This window comes from Bos mutus, chromosome 5 (assembly GCF_027580195.1).
Source record: "Bos mutus isolate GX-2022 chromosome 5, NWIPB_WYAK_1.1, whole genome shotgun sequence".
Lineage (NCBI taxonomy): Eukaryota > Metazoa > Chordata > Mammalia > Artiodactyla > Bovidae > Bos > Bos mutus.
This window is the reverse complement of record NC_091621.1, coordinates 9,401,833-9,423,489: the sequence shown is the minus strand read 5'-3', so window position 1 is coordinate 9,423,489 and position 21,657 is coordinate 9,401,833. Positions and strand designations below refer to the sequence as shown.

The following is a 21,657-nucleotide window of genomic DNA, read 5'->3' as shown; positions in this document are numbered from 1 at the left end:
TGTGGCTTTGTAGTAGAGCCTGAAGTCAGGTAGGTTGATTCCTCCAGTTCCATTTTTCTTTCTCAAGATCGCTTTGGCTATTCGAGGTTTTTTGTATTTCCATACAAATTGTGAAATTATTTGTTCTAGCTCTGTGAAGAATACTGTTGGTAGCTTGATAGGGATTGCATTGAATCTATAAATTGCTTTGGGTAGTATACTCATTTTCACAATATTGATTCTTCCAATCCATGAACATGGTATATTTCTCCATCTATTAGTGTCCTCTCTGATTTCTTTCACCAGTGTTTTATAGTTTTTTCTATATATAGGTCTTTAGTTTCTTTAGGTAGATATATTCCTAAGTATTTTATTCTTTTCATTGCAATGGTGAATGGAATTGTTTCCTTAATTTCTCTTTCTGTTTTCTCATTATTAGTGTATAGGAATGCAAGGGATTTCTGTGTGTTGATTTTATATCCTGCAACTTTACTATAGTCATTGATTAGTTCTAGTAATTTTCTGGTGGAGTCTTTAGGGTTTTCTATGTAGAGGATCATGTCATCTGCAAATAGTGAGAGTTTTACTTCTTCTTTTCCAATTTGGATTCCTTTTATTTCTTTTTCTGCTCTGATTGCTGTGGCCAAAACTTCCAAAACTATGTTGAATAGTAATGGTGAAAGTGGGCACCCTTGTCTTGTTCCTGACTTTAGAGGAAATGCTTTCAGTTTTTCACCATTGAGGATAATGTTTGCTGTGGGTTTGTCATATATAGCTTTTATTATGTTGAGGTATGTTCCTTCTATTCCTGCTTTCTGGAGAGTTTTTATCATAAATAGGTGTTGAATTTTGTCAAAGGCTTTCTCTGCATCTATTGAGATAATCATATGGTTTTTATTTTTCAATTTGTTAATGTGGTGTATTACATTGATTGATTTGCGGATATTGAAGAATCCTTGCATCCCTGGGATAAAGCCCACTTGGTCATGGTGTATGATCTTTTTAATGTGTTGTTGGATTCTGATTGCTAGAATTTTGTTTAGGATTTTTGCATCTATGTTCATCAGTGATATTGGCCTGTAGTTTTCTTTTTTTTGTGGGATCTTTGTCAGGTTTTGGTATTAGGGTGATGGTGGCCTCATAGAATGAGTTTGGAAGTTTACCTTCCTCTGCAATTTTCTGGAAGAGTTTGAGTAGGATAGGTGTTAGCTCTTCTCTAAATTTTTGGTAGAATTCAGCTGTGAAGCCGTCTGGACCGGGGCTTTTGTTTGCTGGAAGATTTTTGATTACAGTTTCAATTTCCATGCTTGTGATGGGTCTGTTAAGGTTTTCTATTTCTTCCTGGTCAAGTTTTGGAAAGTTGTACTTTTCTAAGAATTTGTCCATTTCTTCCTCGTTGTCCATTTTATTGGCATATAATTGTTGATAGTAGTCTCTTTTGATCCTTTGTATTTCTGTGTTGTCTGTTGTGATCTCTCCATTTTCGTTTCTAATTTTATTGATTTGATTTTTCTCCCTTTGTTTCTTGATGATTCTGGCTAATGGTTTGTCAATTTTATTTATCCTTTCAAAGAACCAGCTTTTGGCTTTGTTGATTTTTGCTATGGTCTCTTTTGTTTCTTTTGCATTTATTTCTGCTCTAATTTTTAAGATTTCTTTTCTTCTACTAACCCTGGGGTTCTTCATTTCTTCCTTTTCTAGTTGCTTTAGGTGTAGAGTTAGGTTATTTATTTGACTTTTTTCTTGTTTCTTGAGGTGTGCCTGTATTGCTATGAACTTTCCCCTTAGGACTGCTTTTACCGTGTCCCACAGGTTTTGGGTTGTTGTGTTTTCATTTTCATTTGTTTCTATGCAAATTTTGATTTCTTTTTTGATTTCTTCTGTGATTTGTTGGTTATTCAGCAGTGTGTTGTTCAGCCTCCATATGTTGGAATTTTTAATAGTTTTTCTCCTGTAATTGAGATCTAATCTTACTGCATTGTGGTCAGAAAAAATGCTTGGAATGATTTCTATTTTTTTGAATTTACCAAGGCTAGCTTTATGGCCCAGGATGTGATCTATCCTGGAGAAGGTTCCATGTGCGCTTGAGAAAAAGGTGAAATTCATTGTTTTGGGATGAAATGTCCTATAGATATCAATTAGGTCTAACTGGTCTATTGTATCGTTTAAAGTTTGTGTTTCCTTGTTAATTTTCTGTTTAGTTGATCTATCCATAGGTGTAAGTGGGGTATTAAAGTCTCCCACTATTATTGTGTTATTGTTAATTTCTCCTTTCATACTTGTTAGCATTTGTCTTACGTACTGTGGTGCTCCTGTGTTGGGTGCATATATATTTATAATTGTTATATCTCCTTCTTGGATTGATCCTTTGATCATTATGTAGTGACCTTCTTTGTCTCTTTTCACAGCCTTTGTTTTAAAGTCTATTTTATCTGATATGAGTATTGCTACTCCTGCTTTCTTTTGGTCCGTATTTGCATGGAAAATCTTTTTCCAGCCCTTCACTTTCAGTCTGTATGTGTCCCCTGTTTTGAGGTGGGGCTCTTGTAGACAACATATGTAGGGGTCTTGTTTTTGTATCCATTCAGCCAGTCTTTGTCTTTTGGTTGGGGCATTCAACCCATTTACGTTTAAGGTAATTACTGATAAGTATGATCTCGTTGCCATTTACTTTATTGTTTTGGGTTAGAGTTTATACACCGTTTTTGTGTTTCCTATCTAGAGAATATCCTTTAGTATTTGTTGGAGAGCTGGTTTGGTGGTGCAGAATTCTCTCAGCTTTTGCTTGTCTGAAAAGCTTTTGATTTCTCCTTCATACTTGAATGAGATCCTTGCTGGGTACAATAATCTGGGCTGTAGGTTATTTTCTTTCATCATTTTAAGTATGTCTTGCCATTCCCTCCTAGCTTGAAGAGTTTCTATTGAAAGATCAGCTGTTATCCTTATGGGAATTCCCTTGTGTGTTATTTGTTGTTTTTCCCTTGCTGCTTTTAATATTTGTTCTTTGTGTTTGATCTTTGTTAATTTGATTAATATGTGTCTTGGGGTGTTTCTCCTTGGGTTTATCCTGTTTGGGACTCTCTGGGTTTCTTGGACTTGGGTGATTATTTCCTTCCCCATTTTAGGGAAGTTTTCCACTATTATCTCCTCAAGTATTTTCTCATGGTCTTTCTTTTTGTCTTCTTCTGGAACCCCTATGATTCAAATGTTGTAGCGTTTAATATTGTCCTGGAGGTCTCTGAGATTGTCCTCATTTCTTTTAATTCGTTTTTCTTTTATGCTCTCTGATTCATTTATTTCTACCATTCTATCTTCTAATTCACTAATCCTGTCTTCTGCCTCTGTTATTCTACTATTTGTTGCCTCCAGAGTGTTTTTAATTTCACTTATTGCATTATTCATTATATATTGACTCTTTTTTATTTCTTCTAGGTCCTTGTTAAACCTTTCTTGCATCTTCTCAATCCTTGTCTCCAGGCTATTTATCTGTGATTCCATTTTAGTTTCAAGATTTTGGATCAATTTCACTATCATTATTCGGAATTCTTTATCAGGTAGATTCCCTATCTCTTCCTCTTTTGTTTGGTTTGATGGGCATTTATCCTGTTCCTTTATCTGCTGAGTATTCCTCTGTCTCTTCATCTTGTTTAAATTGCTGAGTTTGGGGTGTCCTTTCTGTATTCTGGCAGTTTGTGGAGTTCTCTTTATTGTGGCGTTTCCTCACTGTGTGTGGGTTTGTACAGGTGGCTTGTCAAGGTTTCCTGGTTAGGGAAGCTTGTGTCAGTGTTCTGGTGGGTGGAGCTGTATTTCTTCTCTCTGGAGTGCAATGAAATGTCCAGTAATGAGTTATGAGATGTCTATAGTTTTGGGGTGACTTTGGGCAGCCTGTATCTTGAAAGCTCAGGGCTGTGTTCCTTTGTTGCTGGAGAATTTGCTTGGTATGTCTTGCCCTGGAACTTATTGGCCCTTGTGTGGTGCTTGGTTTCAGTGTCGGTATGGAGGCATTTGATGAGCTCCTGTCACTTAATGTTCCTTGGAGTCAGGAGTTCCCTGGAGTCAGGGTTTGGACTTAAGTCTCCTGCTTCCGGTTATCTGTCTTATTTTTACAGTAGTTTCAAAACTTCTCCTTCTATACAGCACCATTGATAAAACATCTACATTAAAGATGAAAAGTTTCTCTACAGTGAGGGTCACTCAGAGAGGTTCACAGGGTTACATGGAGAAGAGAAGAGGGAGGAGGGAGTTAGAGGTGACCCAAATGAGATGAGGTGAATCAATAGTGGAGAGAGTGGGGTAGCCAGTAGTCACTTCCTTATGTGCACTCCACAACTGGACCACTCAGAGATGTTCACGGGGTTATACAGAGAAGAGAAGAAGGAGGAAGGTAACAGAGGTGGCCAGAAGGATAAAAGGGGGGAATGAAAAGGAGGGAGACAGATCCAGCCAGTAATCAGTTCCCTAAGTGTTCTCCACCGTCTGGAACACACAGAAATTCACAGAGTTGGGTAGAGTAGAGAGGGGTTAGGGAGGAGACACAGGCGACCTGGTGGAGAAAAAGGAGAGTCCAAAGGGAGAGAGAGCAGTCAAGCCAATAATCTCACTCCCTAGTGAAAAATGGGTCCTGAAGATTGGGTCCTTAAAGGTACAAAATTGGTAACAAATACATAAAAGCAAAAATTAAAAATCTAGAGTTTGGAATTTCAAAAATACGATGTTAAAGAAAAGAAGAAGGAAAAGAAAGAGAGAAAAAACAAACAAACAAAAACAAACAAGGTCGCGAAAATTATAAAGAAAGTACAGGTACAAAATTGATAACTAATACCAGAAAGCAAAAATTAAAAATCTAGAGTAGAGTTTGGAATTTCAAAAATACGATGTTAAAGAAAAGAAGAAGGAAAAGAAAGAGAGAAAAACGAACAAACAAAAACAAACAAGGTCATGAAAATTATAAAGAAAGTACAGGTACAAAATTGATAACTAATACCAGAAAGCAAAATTAAAAATCTAGAGTAGAGTTTGGAATTTCAAAAATACGATGTTAAAGAAAAGAAGAAGGAAAAGAAAAAGAGAAAAACGAACAAACAAAAACAAACAAGGTCGCAAAAATTATAAAGAAAGTACAGGTACAAAATTGATAACTAATACCAGAAAGCAAAAATTAAAAATCTAGAGTAGAGTTTGGAATTTCAAAAATACAATGTTAAAAAAAAAAAAAAAAGAAGAAGAAAAATAAAGAGAGAAAACAAACAAACAAATACGAACAATGTCACAAAAATTATAAAGAAAATACAGGTACAAAATTGATATCAAATACCAAAAAGCATAAATTAAAAATCTAGAGTAAAGTTTGGAATTTCAGATATACAATGTTATATAAAAGAAGAAGAGAAAGAAACAGAGAAGAAAAAAAAAAAAAAGTCACAGAAATTATATAAAAAAAAAAACTATAGGTACAAAATTGATAACATATACCAAAAAGCGAAAAATAAAAATCTAGAGTAGAGTTTGGAATTTCAAAAATACAATGTTAAAGAAAAGAAGAAAAAAAAAAAAACAAAAAAACCCAAAAACAAACAAACAAAAAAAACAAGGTCAAAAAATTATAAAATATATATATGAAGTTTGCTGAAGAAGAAAAGAATAGGGTCTTTTTTTTTTTTTTTGCAAAGTAATAGGTTATAAAAGTGAAAATTAAAGGAACAATAGAGGACTTAAAAATTTTTTTTAATTAAAAAAAAAGAAAGAATGATCGTAAAAATTATAAAAATATATCTAGGACTTTTTTGTTTTTTTTTGTGGGTGTTGTGGGTTCAGTTCATTTTTGGCTAGTTCCTTGGTCAGATTTATATTTCTCAAGATCTATAGGCCCCTTCCTATGTAGTCCGTAGTAACCACAGGGTTTTGATCTATTGCCTGTAGCTTCCAAGGCGTTTCCCTCTGTTATATCTTCTGTTTGCTAGTCTCTTCAGTATCTGGTTTCCGCCCTGACACAAAGGGCACGGTGGAGGACACTTTTTTTTTTTTTTTTTTTAGGCTTACTTGTTCAGTCGCGCTGTGGGGAGGGAGGGAGGGAGGGATGCTGCAAACAAATAACACTGGCGTAGGCTCGCAGTGCCTCAGCCACCCTGGGTCTGCCCCCGCTCACGGCTCCTGTAGCCTCCCTGTCCACACTGCTCGGACTCTAGGTTGTTCCGCCGGGAACAATCCGAGGCCGGCCCTGGGCTGCATGCACCTCCCAGGTCCAAGCCGCTCAGCTTCAGGCACTCGGGTAGTCCTCAGAGGCGCAGACTCAGTTGGGCCTGCGTTTTGTGCTCTTCCCAGGTCCGAGCAGCTCAGGTGATGAGGTGTTTGGCGAGCGCCAACGCTGCAACTTATCGCCTCCCCGCCACTCGGTTATCTGGGTGTAAAACTGGCGCACCTTCTCAGGCAGATGTTGACCGTCCAGACCCCCAAGAAGTTTTAGTTAGCAAAGAAGCCTGCTTACAGTTTTATAGATAATGTCTCTCTGGGGCTGCGATTGCCCCCTTCCGGCTCTGGCTGCCTGTCACCGGAGGGGGAAGGTCTGCAGCCGGCTATCTCTGTTCAGTCCTTTGTTCCGTGCGCGGGCCTGGCGGTCTTAGGTTAGGGCTGGCTTTTCGCGTGGTAGATATCCCACAGTCTGGTTTGCTAGCCCAAATTATTGCGCTCAGGGTATTCAGGCCAGATTCTTACTCTCAGCGATGCAGCCCACGCCGCGCCTCCCTGTCCAGCCCCGGCTTGCTAATGGCGGATGCAGGCGTCTGCGCTGCTTCTCCGCTGGGGGAGTTACCGTAGGGCTCGCAATCTGCGAGTTTTAATTGTTTATTTATTTTTCTCCCTGTTATGTTGCCCTCTGTGCTTCCAAAGCTTGGCACAGATTCGCAGTGAGAAGGTTTCCTGGTGTTTGGAAACTTCTCTTTTTTTAGATTCCTTCCCGGGACGGAACTCCGTCCCTCCCTCTTTGTCTCTTTTTTTGTTTTTAATATTTTTTTCTACCTCCTTTCGAAGAGTTGGGTTGCTTTTCTGGGTGCCTGATGTCTTCTGCCGGCATTCAGAAGTTGTTTTGTGGAATTTACTCGACGTTTAAATGCTCTTTTGATGAATTTGTGGGGGAGAAAGTGTTCTCCCTGTCCTACTCCTCCGCCATCTTGGCTCCTCCCCTCTGACAATTTCTTAATCAGAGTATATTTTTTGCTACTGAGCCATATGAGTTTTTTAAGTAAATTTCAGATATTAATCCCTTTTCAGATATATGACTTGCAAATATGCTTTTTCATTCTATAGGTTGTTTTTCTATTGATGGTTTCCTTCTCTGTGCAGAGGCTTTTTAGTTTGAGGTACTCCCACTTGTTAATTTTTGCTTTTGATACCTTTGCTTTGGGTGTCAAAAAAAAAAAAATGGTTGCCAAAACCAGTGTCAGGGAGCTTACTTCTTATGTTTTCTTCTGGGAGTTTTATGGCTTCAGGACTTAGATAGTAGTCCAGTTTCATACTTTTACATATAGCTCTCCAAGTTTTCCGGTGCCATTTATTGAAGAGGCTGTCCTGTCCCCATTGTATACTCTTGTATCCTTTGTGAATAATTAATTGACCATATATGTGTGAGTTTATTTCTTGGCTCTGGATTCTGTCCCACTGAGCTGTGTGTCTACTTTTATGCCAATACAATATTGTTTTGATTAGTACAACTTTGTAGTGTACTTTGAGATTAAAGCATGTGATAACTCCAGCTTTGTTCTTTCTCACGATTGCTTGCTTTGGCTATTCAAGGTTTTTGTGATTATATACAAATTTTAGGATTTTTTTCTATTTATGAGACAAATGCCATTGGAATTTTGAGAGTGGTTAAATTCTATAGATTGCTTTGGGCAATATGGATATTTTAACAATATTAATTTTTCCAAGCTATGAGCATGGGATATCTTTCCATTTTTGTCTTCAGTTTCTTTCATCAATATCTTACAGTTTTCAGTATATAGGTCTTTCATCTCCTTGATTAAATTTATTCCTATATGTTTTATTATTTTTGATGCAATTGTAAATGTGATTGTTTTCTTAATTTATCTTTCTCATAGTTCATTATTAGTGTATAGGAATGCAATAAATTTTTGTATATTGATTTTGTATTCTACAACTTTACTGGATTTGTTCTAACAGTTTTTTTAGTGGAGTCTTTAAGGTTTTCTATAAATAATACATCATCTACAAATAGTGATAGTTTTACTTCTTCCTTTCCAATTTGAATGCCTTTTATTTCTTTCTCTTGCCTAACTGCTCTGTCTGGGACTTCCAATACTATGGAGGGGTGGGGGGAGTTTGGTGTTTCTTTTCCTGTTTTTTCCCAGTTATTAAGATGTAACTGAAATATAGCACTATATAATATGTATAGCATAATGATTTAACTTAATCATGAAATGATCATCACAATAAGTATAGTAAACATCCAACACTATGTTGAATAAAAGTTTTGAGAGTAGACCTCCTTATCTTGTTCCTGATCTTAGAAGAAAAGCCTTCAGTTTTTCACTGTTGAACATGTTAGCTGTGGGCTTGTCATGTATAGCTTTTATTCATAAAGACTTCTTAAATGTTTCATCATTCTACAGAGCCTAATTTTCTCTAACATATTTCTTTCTCATTGTGTTTTTGTCTTTGTTTTATTCTCTTTTATGTTAATGGGTTTCTTCAGATACCTGGTAATCTTTGGCTGACTGTTCATATTTAAGAATAGGAAATGCAAAATAAGAGAAGTTCAGAGTATAAGGTGGGAACTGTCAACTGATGTGGGCCTTATGGCTGAGGGGTTTCAGTTTAAAGTCTTCAGTGTCACTATCTTTAGATTTTTTATCTTAGGCTGCTCAGATTCCCCAGAGAAGTATTTGCCAGTATTCTGCCCAGAAAGTCAAGGCCTAGCTGCTAGCATTTTAGAGCCTAAATGGTTGATGATAGTTGAGTCTCAGCTTCTAGAATGCAAATATTCACTTGATCCTCCAGTTTTTACTATGGTACCCATACTCCTAACTATGCCTGAATGTCTTCAGTTCAGAGATTGTATTATCCTATTAAAAAAAAAAAGGAAAAAGAAAATATCTCCAGTATTCTGTTAGAGAGGGATTCCCTGGTAGCTCACCTGGTAAAGAATCCACCTGCAATGCAGAAGACTTGCGTTCGATTCCTGGGTTGGGAAGATCCCCTGGAGGAGAGCATTGCAACCCACTCCAGTATTCATGCCTGGGGAATCCCCATGGACAGAGGAGCCTGGAGGGCTATAGTCCATAGGATCACAAAGAGTTGGACACAACTGAGTGACTAAGCACGGCACAGCGTTCTGTTAGAGTACATCTTCCTAAACAACTTTCAACTAGTACTTATTTTAGCATTCCTTGCAGACTACTTCTAGAGGTCACTGTGTCCCAGTTCTGAGATTTTGTAGCATAAATACATAGTTTTTCTTGGTTTTCCCCAGAGCTGGGTTAGCATTTGGCTCTTTCTGGTCTCCTAACTCTGTTACCACTTGTCTGTCTGCTTTTCACACTCCAGTGCTTCTTTGCTGTTGTTTTCCGCTATCCCTGTCCCTTGAGTGTTACACCTTTATTTAAACACAAACAAATATTACTCTTGTTTTCATGGGGTTTTAAGAGAGAAAAAAATTAAATACAAGTGTTTAATTTTCCATCTTTACCTAAAAGTCTCAAGAGCAAGTATTTCTTAATTTGCATTTAATATTTAAATAGCAAAGGTAAGATTGTGAAGTATGATTAGAAATGACCATTGGAATAAAAACATCTCACATTGATTTTTATTCCAGTAGCTTATCACCTAAAAAGAGGTTTGAAAATTTTTACCAATCAGATAAATAGTATATATTTAGTCTGAGAGTCGTTTTACCCTTTTACTCATATCAGTATTCTTAAGAAGTTAGCAGAATTCCCTGGCTGTCCAGTGATTAGGACTTGACATTTTCACTGCCAAGGGCCTGGGTTTAATCCCGTGGCTGCATGGTGCAGCCAAGAAAAAAATGAGTTAGGTATTGCCCTGCAATAGCCTAAAGCCCACAAAACTATCAAAATAGGCCTTGTCACATAAAAAATTAATTGGTTGCTTGCTTTGTTCCTACTTAGATTTTCATTAACTTGAGGACGTATTTAAGTGACAATTAACTGTATCACCTTTGTTTCTGCTTGTTAAAAAGAGGTGTCTATTTAAAAGTCTAATTAATAAAGTTTCCTGAAATATTTATCCTTAAGGCATTAACCTTCACTTTTCTTTTTATATTATGAAATAGTACAATTTCAGCCATCATGAAAGACTGATCTGTTGGTCATCTACTGCCATGTGAGGGTAAAACTCACTGACTTAAAACAATGCATGTTATATTTGCTTATGATTCTTTGAGCATTTTGTGCTGGGTTCAGCTGATCAGTTCTTCACTGGATTTAGCTGGTCAACAGGAGGTTGAAATTATCTCTTTGCTTCGCCAGACTGGACAGTCTAAAATTGTCTCCCTTTGGGTGGTGCATGCTTGTGGCTGGGTTTCTCTTTTCATGTGGTCATTTATCTTCAGAGAGGCTAGTCAGACTTCTGTATGTTGGTAGCCTTGGGGCTTTGTTCCAAATGGACAGGAGTGGGTGCTCAGAGCCTGGGCCTCAGCTCACAAAAATCACTTCTTCTACATTCTGTTGATGAAAGCTAGTCACAAAACTCACTCAGAGAGGTGAAGAGATAGACTCTACCTCTTAATGGAAGAAGCAAGAAATTCACATCACAAAGGGATGTGTATACAGGAATGGGAGGAGTTGTGGCTGGTTTTTTTTTTTTTTTTTTTCTTTGCATTCCACCAGAGCCTTCCTTCTGGCATAAAATTTATTTTTTTCCCACATAGAAAATATGCTGATTCCCATTTCTAGATCCCCAGAGGTCTCAACCCAATATGACATTAGGCTCAAAGTCCAGGATCTTTTGTTCCAACATCAGGTTCAGTTGAGGATGAGAATCCCTGGAAGCAGCTCTTCAGGGATAGTTCTTCTTGGACAAGAGGCCTGTTCATGTAAAAAGCAAATTAACTGCCTGTTATGTTTCCAACAGACCATGAGGAGAGATGCGGGCATGCTCAATCACGTCTGTCTCTTTGCATCCCCATGGACTGTAGCCCACTAGGCTCCTCTGTCTGTGGGATTTCCCAGGCAAGAATACTGAAGTGGGTGGCCATTTCCTTCTCCAGGGTATCCTCCCAACCTAGGGATCGAACCTTCATCTATTGTGTCTCCTGCATTGGCAGGCAGATTCTTGACTACTGTACCACCTGGGAAGCCCAAGGAGCTATGGGCCCAGGATAATTACAATAGATGCTTCCGTTCAAAATGGAGGGCAGCGGGAACAGAGCGGTTCTAACACCCAGTGGGCAGTTGCTTCAAGCCCCCGTACTCTAGGGCCAAGAGCATACCCTGATTAATTATCTGGTTCTGTTTCTTTCTTTACCGTATGTCTTAGATTTTTAATTTATAAGTCAGTAATGTAGCTATAAATCTAACGTAATTAGACAGCACCACCTATAGGTAGTTAAATGCTTTTTGAGAAAGTTTTTTAAACCATGGAGATTTTCATACCTTGGAGGACCCTTGTTTATTTTTACCAGTTGCAGAAATTTCATAAAATAGGCATTAAGCCAAATTTTTCAAAACCTCTTCATTGCCTGTATTTTCCCCAAAGTAGTAACAATTACAAAGAAACCATAATTCTAAAATAAAACTGATTTTCAGAATCTTTAAGTTAGAGGGAAAAAAGTAAAATTTATCTGTGATATAATTGGACAGTTTCTGCAACATTCAGTGGGTCTCTGGAGACCACAGCCCCAGGAGGTTTGGAGTTAAACCTCAGTTTCACAGCATATTCCTAACCCTAACCTTCTATTTTGGAGGACAGGAGATTGGCGCCTCCCCAAGTAAAAATGGAGAGCTGTTATCCTCTAGGGAAGGCAGGAGAGGAGAGACCCTGGAGGGGAGTTAGCGGGAGCTTCAGGCTCAGGCCCACGCAGTAGTGAGCAGGTCAGCAGGGCCTCCTTCACAGGGCAAGATGGAAGCATCAAGAAAGTCCCCTTCACACACACATGCATACTAGCAGTCCTGGGCTTCCAGTGGTTCCTTTTACAAAAGAATGGGAAGATTTGGAGGAAGGCATTTGGTTTTTGAATTGCTGATTGTATGACTTCGAGTGTATTATAGAATCACTCCAGTGGGGAGGATAAGGAAATAGATGTTTACAGCCTTAATCCTGTAGTTGATCCTCCACCAACTCAGCAGTTTATTCCTCTCCTCACCATGAAAATGGTTCTTGTTCTGCAAGTAAGAACAGACCTAGAAGAGAAATTGCAGTTTTCCCTTTAAACTTTCTTTTTTCTAAAATGTCCATTTTTTGTAGGTAGTACTTACTTATGATAAAAATTTCTTAATTGTGTACAGTGAAGTTCCCTTCCTACCTTCCCAGTCACCTAGTCCTTCCCAGAGGCAACCAGTGTATCCAGATGTCTATACATCCTTCACAGTCCTTCTGTACATGCACTGGCAAACATATATGTCAGTATGTACGTCTGTGTACTTCTTTCCATGTATATGATTTTATTTTGGACACAAATAGCTGTGTGACTGATCTGAACCTTGTTTTTGCCCTGTAATATCTTGCAGATTTTTAATATCTGCACTGAGCATTGTTAATCTCTCTATAGCTGCAGAGTGTTCCATCACAGAGCTCTACCAGTATTTGTTTATCCTCTCCTCCACTGGTGAATTATTTAGATCATTTCTGGAGTTTTGTTATGGTAAACCATGCCATGATGAACATTCTTGTACATCTGTTACTTGGCATGTGGGTGAGCATACTTGTAGAATAAATTTCTAGAGGGGAATCGCTAGGTCAGAGGAGATGTGATGAGGATATAGGAATAATTCTGATAGACCTGGTCAAGGTACGCTCATAGAATTTGTACTTGTTTGCTGCTCCATCAGCAGTGTGTGAAGGCAGAGCTGAGTTTCTAAGCCCAGGTAGAGTCCTGATACCTCACAGACTAAGCATCAGGTCTTATGTTTGTCAAACAGCTCAGCTTACATGGTGTGTGGTTCATGCATGCATGTGTTTGTGTCTGATTTCATTTGGAGAGCGTTGTTTTGTAAGTGGCTAAGAGAAGCTTGAGAATCAATGATGCAGGACATCATCACTTTTCTTCCTCTTAACCCTCCAGTTTGAAGGAGTGACAGAGAAAGTGAGATGGCTCCATGCACTACAAGAATATCCTTAGACAAGTAACATGGAGAGAATGGTTCATGTGGTAGCTGAAAAGATGAAGCAGGTAGAAAGATTCATAGGAAGCAGGCATGGAGGTCAAGGTCTAATGAGATGAGATTTAGTCTCCTACACCCCCATATTGGGCTTCCCTGGTGTCTCAGATGGTAAAGAATCCACCTGCAATGCAGACGACCTGGGTTTGATCCCTGGCTTGGGAAGATCCCCTGGAGGAGGGCATGGCAACCCACTCGAGTATTCTTGCCTGGAGAATCCCCATGGACAGATGAGCCTGGTGGGCTAAAGTCCATGGGGCCACAAAGAGTTGGACACGACTGAGCGACTAAGCACAGCAGCACAGGAACAGGCCCCCACATTAACTAGGGGTCTCCGGAAGATCTCATTTGTTCTCAGAGAGCCAACTTTAAGAGCTTGTCATGTGCCAAGCCCTGTATTAATACTGGAAATAGAGATGCACATGGCCAGTCCCTGCTCTAAAGAAGCTCATATAGAAAAGTCATGTAAGCAGAAAAGTTCTATATAAAAGTTACAGAACAACAAGAGTGGTAACAGCTGACTCTGACAGCCTATTAAATGCCAAACAGGGCTCAGCAGTGCTCATCTCACCTGCTGCTGCTGCTGCTAAGTCACTTCAGTCATGTCCAACTCTGTGCGACCTCATAGATGGCAGCCCACCAGGTTCTGCCATCCCTGGGATTCTCCAGGCAAGAGTACTGGAGTAGGTTGCCATTTCTTTCTCCAATGCATGAAAGTGAAAAGTGAAAGTGAAGTTGCTTAGTCATGTCTGACTCTTTGCGACCCCATGAACTGCAGCCCACCAGACTCTTCTGTCCATGGGATCTTCCAGGCAAGAGTACTGGAGTGAGTGCCATTGCCTTCTCCATCATCTCATCTAATTCTGCAAAAATCTTATTGGAGGATGATTCCAGTTTTATCCCATACCACAGATGAAGAAACTGAGACCCAGGGAAGTTGAGGGATGGTCCCAACACCCCATAGTAAGTGACAAAGCTGGGATGCAGGTTGAGGTCAATCTCACTTCCAAGTCTTAAGGGAAATCAGGAGTGATGTTGGAACTAAAAGCTTATATCCCTCCTCCATGAAATGGTTTTATGCTCCCTTCTCTTTTGTAGCACCATAATACTTTTCAGGGTGAGAGTTGGGGGTCAGCGAAGACTTTTGGAGGGAGATATGACCTGAGCTGGGGCTCTGAGGATAAGAAGCAAGGAGAACAGTTCCAGCAGAGCTGACCTCCGGGAGTCAGAAGTTTGTCCCAGGGAGGCAAGTGAGTGGCATGGATAAGATGAGAGCTCTGGAGCCAGACAGCCTGAGTTTACATCTGAGCTCTGCCCCTTATTAGCAGAGTGACATTGGGTACATCACTTAACCTCTCTGATTCTATTCCTGTAATATGGGGGCTATAAAGTACTTTCCTCCCAGGTTATTGTAAGCATGGCATGAGTTAACATATCTGGAGCTAGTGGCCGGCAGCACAGGTTCTCTCTATTTGTTCTCATTATAGACTCTCTAGGATCCAGGTATGACCTAGATGTAAAGGAGAGGAAAACAGAATTAGGAGGTTCGCCTGTGATGCTTATTACAGAGAATGATTACATGAGCTCACAAAATGTAATGTGATGCTATTTAAAAAAAGGGGGAGCAGAAAATCATTTAATGGAGGAGCAAGAGACACGGGCTTTTAGCCCAGAATTATCTTGTCAAGCATGGTTGTGCTTATCAGCTTTTAGTTATCTAAAATTGTGAGTCAAAACGGACTTTTTTATTTATTGTCTACTTCTTTATGACATATTTATGGGTGTTAAAATGTAATAGTCTATCTCAAATAAGGTGAAAAAGCAGAAGAGAATAAGATAAAAGGAACTACATTTGCTGTAACTCTCAGTTTTCCCCTCTCCCCCTTTGACGCCATAAAATGTTTTCAGACAACCCTAGAGAAGAGATAAGATAAATGCTGCTGCTTTCCCATTTACCCACATAGCATTTATCTCTCCTGTATCAAGTCAAGTTACTTTATTCTGAGAAGTAAATTCCATAGCAGAATATAAGAGAAGTGCAATAGAAGTGAACAGAAAGCTCTTATCCAAGGAATCCATTCATGTGATTTACATTTTGTCTTCATATTCTCTGGCTTTTTTCTACTTTATCCCAACCTAACATCCTCAATTCTGTTCCACAGTCAAACCCCATGCCTGGACCACTCTTTGTGTAGGCCAGTTTTATCTAGATGACTTGAGTAATTCCCAAGAATTCATCTTATTTTTTAAAAAGTAATAGCAATTTCCAATATAAATTCACACAAACCCTCTCTTACTGCTATTCAAAAACCTACACCATTACTGTGTACTAGCCACTCACTTGGAGAAGGCAATGGCACCCCACTCCAGTACTCTTGCCTGGAAAATCCCATGGATGGAGGAGCCTGGTAGGCTGCAGTCCATGGGGTCTCAAAGAGTCGGACGTGGCTGAGCAACTTCACTTTCACTTTTCACTTTCATGCATTGGAGAAGGAAATGGTAACCCACTCCAGTGTTCTTGCCTGGAGAATCCCAGGGATGGGGGAGCCTGGTGGGCTGCAGTCTACGGGGTTGCACAGACTGAAGTGACTCAGCAGCAGCAGCAGCAGCAGCAGCAGCCACTCACTAGCTCCTGGGACTACAGAAATTATTACAATTCAGCCTTTTGTCTTATGTGGGAAAAGGCATGAACAAGGAGGTTGATTCTGCCCATATCTGCCTCATGTTCCTTTCCTTTGTGGTTTATCTTTCCCACTAGACTGTAAGCCTCTCAAGGTCAAAGATTGTATCTGCTTTATTTCCCACTGGATAACCATTACCCTATAGAGTGTTCTCCATAACCATTTACTGAATTCATTAATGAAAATAAATACATGACTATACAGAATGATCAGTAAATTGATGTGTTTGCAAGATAAGAAATAGCTTAGAGGAGAGAATGAATAGTAAACTCCTTGGAGGGCAGAAGAGTGGTTGGAGGGGTTGGGAGACCTGCTGAGGAAAGTGACTTCTGAGTTGAGTTTTGAGGGTGATGACTGCCACTATTGATAAGCCTTACATAGTGTCCAATTCACGCAACATACTATAAAGTCTGCTGAGGTAATAAACTATAATTTATGAAGTAACTATACTTACAGTATCTCTCATATTCGACCATTTAACCCATTACTGGGTGGGAGGACCTGGCCATTTCATGCTGCATTGTGTGGTCCTGGAAGCTCCGTCTGTTGGCTCGGGGTAGGGATACCTACTGGGAAACTCAGTGTTGTGTTTGTGTGTGTTCATATGGTCCTGTGAGAAACAGTGGAGGCTGGATGGGCCTTTGGCTGAGAGAGAAGCAGTCTTAAGTACGTGCTCTAGAAGAGGGGTGGTCCATCCAGGAGAGAAGGTGGGAAAGGAACAGACAGAGGCCGTTTCTAGTGACTCAGCCCTGAGCCAGGCCAGAGCGATTGCCTAAGACCTGTGTCCATCACCTAGGTCAGTTTCAGATTTCAAAATTCCTGAAAAATCATGTGATTATGACATGGGAGAGGATGAAGTGGAAGACAAAAGGAGATAAATGCAAGATGGTTTTTAGTTGAATTTATCTGATGACCTTACTGAGGAGAAAAAAACAGGATGTGAGGAATGGACTTGCTATTAGTTGCAAGTTTCTTAATTGTAATTAGCTCCAGCCCTTTCCTAACACAATGATGTAAATGACTGGGAGGTTGAGAACCAAAACTGCTAAGATTCATGAGCCTCTTGCCTCTGGTGTGATCTTGGGGTGGGGGGGATTCCTTATGCTATTCCAGACTTACCGTCTCTGTGACAGATGGAAGACATAGCTCTCTAAGTCACACCAAATTATATCAAAGATTAGATCCCTCAGCTCCAATTAATCCTTGTGTTTTCAATATGTGTGTACAGCTTCATCATACACAACAAAGACACTTTCTTCAACAATGCCACAAGAAGTAGAATTGTACATCATATTTTACAAAGAATAAAGTATGAAGAAGGAAAAAACAAAATTGGTAAGTAGTATATCAGTATAACAAGTTACATTTGATTTGGAGGATTACAGACTTTTCCCTTTGGTTTTATTACATTGATATCAATTCTAGAAATGCTTGTGATTTATAAAGCCTCTAACTGCACAGTTCCTTGATGGATAACTCAGAAGTGTGAAACCTTAATAGATCACTTTTTAAAAGATAACACATCATCTCATTTATCTTAGACCATGGAAGAGTGCTCTCAATTCAACAAATATTTAAGGAGCACCCATTATGTGCCAGGTGGGCTTCCCAGGTGGTGCTAGTGGTAAAGAACCTGTCTGCCAGTGCAGGAGATGTAAGACACCCCGCTTCCATCCCTGGGTCATCAAGATCCCCTGCAGGGAGAGCATGGCAGCCCACTCCAGTATTCTTGCCTGGAGAATCCCATGGATAGAGGAACCTTGTGGGCTACAGTCCACAGGATCGCAGAGAGTCAGACACAACTGAAGTGACTGAGCATGCATTGTGCGCCAGGCACTGAGCAGGATGTTAGGGAGATGAGCACAGTTCTCTCCTGAAGTGTATGTTCAGGAAGTTAAGAACAGACAATAAATAAATAAATACAGTACATAACATGAAGAAATTGAAATGGATGATGTTATAGAGATTGACTAGCGGGTAGAGATCATGCTGAGATGGCATGGTCAGGGAATGCTCTTCTGAGAAGCTGGAATTTGAACTAAAACCTGAATGACAAGAGGGAGCCAGTGTATGGCAAGATGCAGAAGCAGGCACAGGGAGCTGTCATACATAAGTAAATTCTCCAAATAATCACCACCCCCAGCAAATAACCTCCACATGTTATACTGGGGATATTTGCGTGAGAATCTTTCCATAATATATTACCAAATTTCCTGCCTTTTTAAGTAGATTACTATATACTGGGAAGATTTGGGGAGCTTTGTCCATATCTCTGTCCCAGCAAGACTTTTATTTATGCTTTGAATGATGACCTGTGTCAATCATGGTCTAATCAAGAGATAAAAAAATCACACAGAATTTGAACAGGAAAGTGAAAATGAAAGTTGCTCTGTCGTGTCTAACTCTGCAACCCCATGGACTATACAGTCCATGGAATTCTCCAGGCCAGAATACTGGAGTGGGTAGCCTTTCCCTCCTCCAGGGGATCTTCCCAACCCAGGTCTCCCTCATTGCAGGTGGATTCTTTACAAACTGAGCCACAAGGGAAGCCCAAGAATGCTGGAGTGGGTGCCTATCCCTTCTCCAGTGGGTTTTCCCAACCCAAGAATTGAACTGGGGTCTCCTGCATTGCAGGTGGATTCTTTACCAACTGAACTATCAGTTTGATAACTTTTCCTTGAACAGGAAAAGTTAATGCAAATAATTAATTGTGATGGAAGTTTGGAGTAACAGAGGACTGACTAGTAAAGAGCAAGAAGAATTCTAAAGAATAGAAGAGAAGATGCCCCACAACAAAGCTGAGATGGAGACCTTGTTAGAAGGGGGGCAGTTGTGGATCATTGCGCGGCAGAGCAGTTTGCTGGGGTTTCTGTGCCAGCAGGATTCTCTGTGAATCCGCCCTCTCAAGTTCTGGGAGAAGCTGGCTAGAGGGGTTCCAAAGGAACCCCTTCACTGGGAGTTGTTGCCCAGCGTCATCATCCTATGAAGCTGTTCAAAGGCCCACCTGCCCTTGAGGAGATCCCAGAGCTGCTGGCTACCATGAACTACATGTGCCGGGTTCCATAGAAGCTATGAGTTGCAGAAGCCTGCTGGGAGGAGCATACTAGTACCAGGAAAACAAACTCCTCCCTCCCCTACTGTCCCTCTAGGGCCTTCTACTGACAAAGCTGAACATTGCAGCATCTGGCAAACGAGAAATATTTACAGGGTTGAACTGCATTACTGCAAAGCTAAGGAGCAGTCAACTGATAACTGGCACAGAGCCTAAACAGTTTGCTCATCAGGCTTTCAGGTGGAGTGGAGACTGGAAGGATGCATTATGTCAGTCACTTGGAGTTAGGATCCTGAAAGAGCTCAGTCATCTGGAACTCTCAGCCACATCTGAGAGATGACTTTCAATAGTTTGTAAATGTTAAGTGCTATATTCAAATTCAGCAAAATAGCTACCTTGGCACCGTGTGGGAGAAATATTACTCAACACATCATAAAGAGGGACAAACTTGGGAGGTTTAGTTGAATGCAAGTGTGAGTCACTAGTATGGCGAAGCTGCCAAAAACTATTTTGATTACAAGCTGTATAAATTAAAATATAATAGGGTGAATCAGATACCTGGTCCAGATCTGAATACACCTGGAATATTATGTTCAGTGAGAGTCAGTGTAGGTGGGTATGCTGACATTGAGCCAGATTTAGGACTTTCTTGATTTACATAGGGTTATGGGTTAGCACGTCCTTAAATTCTCTGCAGCAGTCATCCATCCTTGAGACACATCCTCTTCATAATGTCCTCCATGGCCACTCCAGCTCAGAGGAGTCTTTTCTTCTTCTGAATTCCTATGGAAATTATTTTTGCAGTCTATATGGTAATTAGCAATGTACAACTCTTCTTTTATTATCTTGAATTATTTACTTTCAATGACAATGAAAATTCTACCAACTAAAGAGAACCAATGTTAACATTTTGTGTACTGAATAACTTAAATATTACATTAATTACTCTTTTCATCTTTATACCTCATTTGTCCATGTGATTTTTTTTAACAAACTTTGGATATGCTACACATACTTTTTTTCATCCTTTTCTCGGTTAACAGCATATCAGGAACATACTAGAAAACAAGTGAGTAGAAGTGAAATGATTAGGGCAGTAGCTATTCTGGATTATTTCATAGCATGCAAAGAATTTTTAAAACCAGTCTCTTCATTAGTATTGGTAGTATAATATTAGCACACCTCACAACTCATAATATATTAGGGTGTTGAGAATCTGTGATTAAAAACTGCTAGTCTAGATAACAAGCTTCTCAATTATAAATGAGTTGCCTTATTTGTCTTTGTATCATCATTGCCTAGCACCGTATCTGGCATACAGGCAGATTGCTTGTTGAACCAAATTGAAAATCTTTTAAACATGATCAGTGTCTAACCATCAGCATTCTTACACAATCAAAGACTATGCAGTGAGGCCATACAGCAATTATTGTGCTTAAATTTTTGCAGCTAAAAATGTGGGTTATTTTTATAGCTCGTCAAGATGGAGACAGAAAAAGGGCAGAGAGAATGATTTGTAAATGTTCTGAAAAAACACAGGAAATGTAGTATTGTTACTAGTAAGAAATGATTGTTGTAAAAATTTCTCTTATTTGATGAAAGAAGAATTCTATCAAGAACCCCAGTGCTTTGAAAGTCAGTGAGGAACTGAAAAAATGTCTATTTAGAAATAACCAACCACAAACTAAATTACTAACCAAGGATCAGACATTATGATGAAAAATTTGACATTCAAGTATAAATATTCTGTTGACCCAATGTTTCATAATCATCTTCAGTTTCATAATTAAAAGAAACATGTTATAAGACAATTTAATCCATCAATAGAATTAATGTTTATCTTACGTTATTTTCTGGCTGAAACTCTTTCTGAAAGTCCATCTTGCATGGGTCAACATGGATTAGAGATAATACTAAAATATGGTTTGTAGACATGATTTATGAGGGTATTTCAGTGGAGCGAAAACTACCACAATATAAGTTTTTCAACTTCACTCTGAGATTATTACAACTCTGAAAATCAAACCTAGTGAATTCCATTTTCAAAATAGAGCAATTAATAGATAAAAAAGACTTATTTAACAGTATAAGTACAAAAAATAAATCTTGATATTAATTCGTAGTTTCAAAACTGATGCTCAAAGGGGAAGACTTTAAATATTAACTGTTTTCTCAAATTTCAGGACTTTGATAAATTATCACAAATTCACAAGAGAATTTCATCATCAGAAGTCTCTTATTAGGTCCCTGTGAATCTTTTGCTATTATCTGGAATATTTGAAAATGATTGATGATATATGTAGAATTCTTGATAGAAGCTCCAGAAAGTCAAAGTTTTCTACATAATCAATCATTTGTTCATTCATTACAAAGGTATTTATCGAGGGCCTCCTCTGTGCTAGACAAAGCCCTACGGATATTTATACTTCAGCTGTCTTTCTTAGGCATTTAGAGTTAATGTCAAAGCATCTTAAAATACATTTAATCATGTTACCATGATTAAAAGTACCTAAACATTGATTGATCCTCCATCAATAAAAAGTGAATTGGTGCGTGTTTCATTTTCCAGTTAGGCTAAGCCTCTTGCCTCTAATCA

General features: G+C 39.2%; 1 protein-coding gene across 11 annotated transcripts in view; it reads left to right on the top strand.

Moving 5' to 3' along the window:
- The window catches only part of ANO4 (anoctamin 4), a 439,368-nt gene that overhangs the window by 325,516 nt on the left and 92,195 nt on the right, over window positions 1-21,657 (top strand). For all 11 annotated transcript variants that reach the window (XM_070370271.1, XM_070370269.1, XM_070370272.1 and 8 more), the window contains one exon: window positions 17,238-17,344. In XM_070370271.1, coding sequence (XP_070226372.1) covers window positions 17,238-17,344 — 107 coding nt within the window. The remainder of the gene's footprint in view (window positions 1-17,237; window positions 17,345-21,657) is intronic.